This window comes from Cryptotermes secundus, unplaced genomic scaffold (assembly GCF_002891405.2).
Source record: "Cryptotermes secundus unplaced genomic scaffold, Csec_1.0 scaffold1137, whole genome shotgun sequence".
Taxonomy (NCBI): domain Eukaryota; kingdom Metazoa; phylum Arthropoda; class Insecta; order Blattodea; family Kalotermitidae; genus Cryptotermes; species Cryptotermes secundus.
The window spans coordinates 1,189,021-1,193,028 of NW_019729230.1; the positions used below are offsets into that span (position 1 = coordinate 1,189,021).

General features: G+C 36.5%; 1 protein-coding gene across 5 annotated transcripts in view; it reads left to right on the plus strand.

Moving 5' to 3' along the window:
* Positions 1-3,489, plus strand: part of LOC111865591 (U4/U6.U5 tri-snRNP-associated protein 1-like) — a 5,285-nt gene extending 1,796 nt beyond the window's left edge. For 3 of the 5 annotated variants that reach the window (XR_002842994.2, XR_004513145.1, XM_023853759.2), the window contains exons 3-5: positions 1,080-1,161; positions 2,421-2,536; positions 3,038-3,489. Coding sequence is in view for 3 of the 5 variants with exons in the window: in XM_023853759.2 (XP_023709527.1) it covers positions 1,080-1,161; positions 2,421-2,536; positions 3,038-3,050 (211 nt within the window). In the remaining 2 variants the exon portion in view is untranslated. The remainder of the gene's footprint in view (positions 1-1,079; positions 1,162-2,420; positions 2,537-3,037) is intronic. The other 2 variants (XM_023853756.2, XM_033751886.1) reach the window with 2 other exon arrangements.
* The last annotated feature ends 519 nt before the right edge of the window (positions 3,490-4,008 follow it).

Below are 4,008 nucleotides of genomic sequence, written 5' to 3' on the forward strand. Positions count from 1 at the left end.
GACCACACAACATATTTTTATTATTATTACACTACATGTTTCGACCTCAAGAGGTCATCCTCAGGTGTACGAACACAGCTGTATAATTACACGCAATCACATTCGTCTTCTCACTTATTCGATCCTGTATCTTATTCAGGCTCACGCTCAATAATATATCAAGCTCTCTCATAAAACACAAGTTAAAATTGTTCTAAATGTCAAAAGTTAAAATTTAAATTTAAAATTTTTAAAAAATTTAAAGTTTGTGAATCGAATTTCAGTTAAGGTCACTAGTTATGCTTTCACTTTCACTTGTACTCAGTCACTTCCTACTTACGTTCATCACTGCGTCAAGTTCACTTTAACTAGTTTAATTATATTATTGATTAAACGTTCATGAATTAAATTTCAATTTTATTATAGGTTGCACTTTTTCACTTTTGGGGGTCTTGCTGTTCTACTGCTTCTTCTGAAGTTGTGGATCTGTTACGGTCCATGTCGTGATGGCTACTAAATTTTAAATTTAAATTATAACTTTTGGTTAGAACAGTTTTAACTTGTGTTTTATGAGAGTGCTTGATATATTATTGAGCGTGAGCCTGAATAAGATACAGGATCAAATAAGTGAGAAGACGAATGTGATTGCGTGTCATTATACAGCTGTGTTCGTACACCTGAGGATGACCTCTTGAGGTCGAAACATGTAGTGTAATAATAATTAAAATTGACTCTAAGTATGGTTCATTTTGCAGATAGGTTGCATGAATTAGGAAGAAATATGCCTCAAAATTATTATTATCGCATTTTACTTTTATTAAAATATTTTGTATTAATAATTTCAATCTCTACGACTTTAATGTGCTGTAGCATGCCCATTTCTGGTTATTGGCTGTATGAGTAAGTTGTGATGGAAAACGGAATGTTACATATTCTTATTATTTCACAAAATAACAGATTGAACTATATATGGATCATACCCTTTTTTCTGGCTGAAACTTCAGGATGAAAGGATTTTACATGTTACTTGGAAACATGGCCACATTCTCTAAGATCCTAAAATACAGTGACTTTAATGTTTTCTCTATTTATAATTTCAGATACGTGTCTCATGAATTTCATGGAAAGGGACCTGGCAAAAATAAAGTGGAGAAACAAAGGAAGAAAACTGAACAGGAGGGAGTGAGTATCAGTCCAGATGTGGTCATGAGCTCTTATTTCTAATACAAGCCGGAAGGTCATGGGTTCAAGTCCTGATGAAGTCACTGGATTTTTTTCAATTGACCTAATCCTTCCAGCCGCACTATGGCCCTGGTGTTGACTCAGCCTCTAATAGAAATGAGTACCAGGAATATTCTTGGGAGTAAAGGGCGGCCGGTGCGTAAGGCTGACAACCTTGCAGCCATCTGTGAGCTGATTGTCTAGAAAATGTGGGAACCTCAACATCTCACAACCCTATGGGCCTCCATGGCCTGTTACAGGGATACCTTTACTTTACTTTACTTTACTTTACTTTAGTATATTGTAGCACCCTACTGCACTTCATTTAGTACCAAATTGTTTCACAGCCTCACGTGCAGCATGTCCTTCTGTAAAACTTCCTAAAAGTTATTCACTGCATGTTTCGACCTATAAGGTCATTATGAGGGGTTTTAAAATTATAAATGAGGAAACTGCTCTGCTTCCATGTTGTGGTTTTTGGTCATCACTATGCCATCCCTTCTATGCGCATGTATATATGAAGTTGCAGGTTGTTCTGCCTGTTGTGTTATGCTGCGTGCCCCTCTTGCGCTGCATAACATGGCAGGCAGATCAACCAGCCACTTTGTATATACATGCGCATAGAAGGGACCACATAGTGATGACCAACAACCACAATATGGAAGCACAGCAGTTTCCTCATTTATAATTTATAATTTTAAAACACCTGATGATGACCTTATAGGTCGAAACATGTATTGAATAACTTCTAGAAAGTTCTATAGAAGGATGTGCTGCACATGAGACTGAAACCATCTGATGCTATTTCTAAATGGTTCTCCATAAGGAAGCAAATTTTAGTTATTGTTACATGTCCACGAATCCACATAGCAGATAGATATCCATCCACACTTTTTGTGCATTCATTTTCTGCTGACTAAAAACATATACAGTAGCTTCAGTCCTGGGACAGAAGCGAATACTGCAACTTTGTGGCAAGTCAGATGGAACCTCCTCATAGAACTCACAGCATATTTGTTCCAATTGTCATTAAGCTAGTACACATAGACACAGACCATGGGTTGGAAATTGGGAGAAATTGATGACTTCAAGCAGCAGACAAACTTAAAATTTGGCCAGCTGTTAGGATAATCAGTGACAGGAGCTGCAGATATTACAGAATGTTTAAGGGCAAATAGACTGTGCACCATCTGAAGGAGATAATTTTTTTTTCCCCCCAGTTGATGAAACAGATGAGCTCAACAGACACCCACTTGGAACGCTTAGCCTCTTGCAGCAGAAGCAGAAAGAAATGCAGTCTCCATTCGTGGTCCTTAGTGGCGGTAAACAAACATGAGTATGCTTTTTGTCTTCATTCACTGAAAAGAACGAGTTCTAATTAAAACAAATTGTATTCATTAACTGACAGACTTAGACCTGAGAACACAGATTACTAGATGAAACAAGTGAACGCAATTCAAAATTTGTCTAATCTTGACATTGCAAATAACAGTAATTCATAACTTTAACTTAAAGGCTGAGTACATGGGAAGCCATATAGTAATGTCGATAATGTCATGGTGATTATACTGCTGCAAAGTAAATATTTGTTTTTCTCTGAGCATGCCACTTGTCTTGTTATATTTGTAGACTGTACACTATAAAGTGTAATTTTAATGATGGATTGATTAATAAGACTTTCCTCCTTGGTACTGTGAAGCTTTACTAAAATTTTCTGTTTTTGATGCAGAATATGAAATTTCATTTTCAAGAAGAAAACCACCAGCTGTGAGATTTTTGTGAGATCTTCAATTTAACATGAGCATTACTACATTTTCTTTATTTCTTTCTTTTTCAGGGCAACCATCTGAAAAACAAAACTGCAGATTCTTCATGAAATATTATGGCACAAACTCTGAACTTTGCCGTGGACTTATGTTTTTATTGATTCTTACTGTCTGGAATATCATCTCTTTTTTAAATAAGACACAGCTTGCAGCTGTCGACAGTGCCTATGTGTACTGGAAGGAAGGCCACAGAGTTCATGTCACATTCAAATGAGCACAGTGGTTCTCCTGCTTCCTTAGGTAACCTGTTGGCACCTGTAAGCTGAAAAGTACAATTTCTGGTGATTAGTCGCTTGCTTATAGGACTTGAGCCAGATGAACAGCCTCTAAGCTAAATCAGACATGAAGTAATTATGTTTGGCCTTTCTTGATTGCAATAGCCAAATTGTATCCTTCCAAGGGAAGAAAGAAACCCTTGTTCAGTTGTAGGCCAGTATGAACAGCTGTAAAATTACACAAGCAACAGAATCAGAAGATGTACAGTCTACTGCACATCATTGTAAAGCCCCACTTACATATCACTGAAACATTTGTAATGTGTTATAAAATTAACTTGGTTCATCTTGGTCCGTCACGCTAGTAATTGTATATAAGGTTTTTAACCACTGTCCTGTGTGATTGATAAAAGTTGTTTTTAATTTTTCATCCTCTTCATGTTTTGGTCAAAAGACCATCTTCAGAAAGATATTATCAACACATATGGAAACTACTGTTACATGTCATACATATATATGTTATATCTTTTAACTAATATTAAGATGTACATTTATTTGTTAAAACATCTAAATATTATTACAATTAGGAAGAACGCAGTCTTCTGGGATGTGGCACCGTGTAGCTGTGGTGTTAACCGATGTTTTGGAGGAACACATCACCTCCATCTTCAGGGTAGGAGGAAAAATAAGGAAATCTGCAAGCAAAGAGACAGTGAGAACAGGTGCAAGCAGACTAATGTCAGAAATAAACTCAGCTATATGAGAGC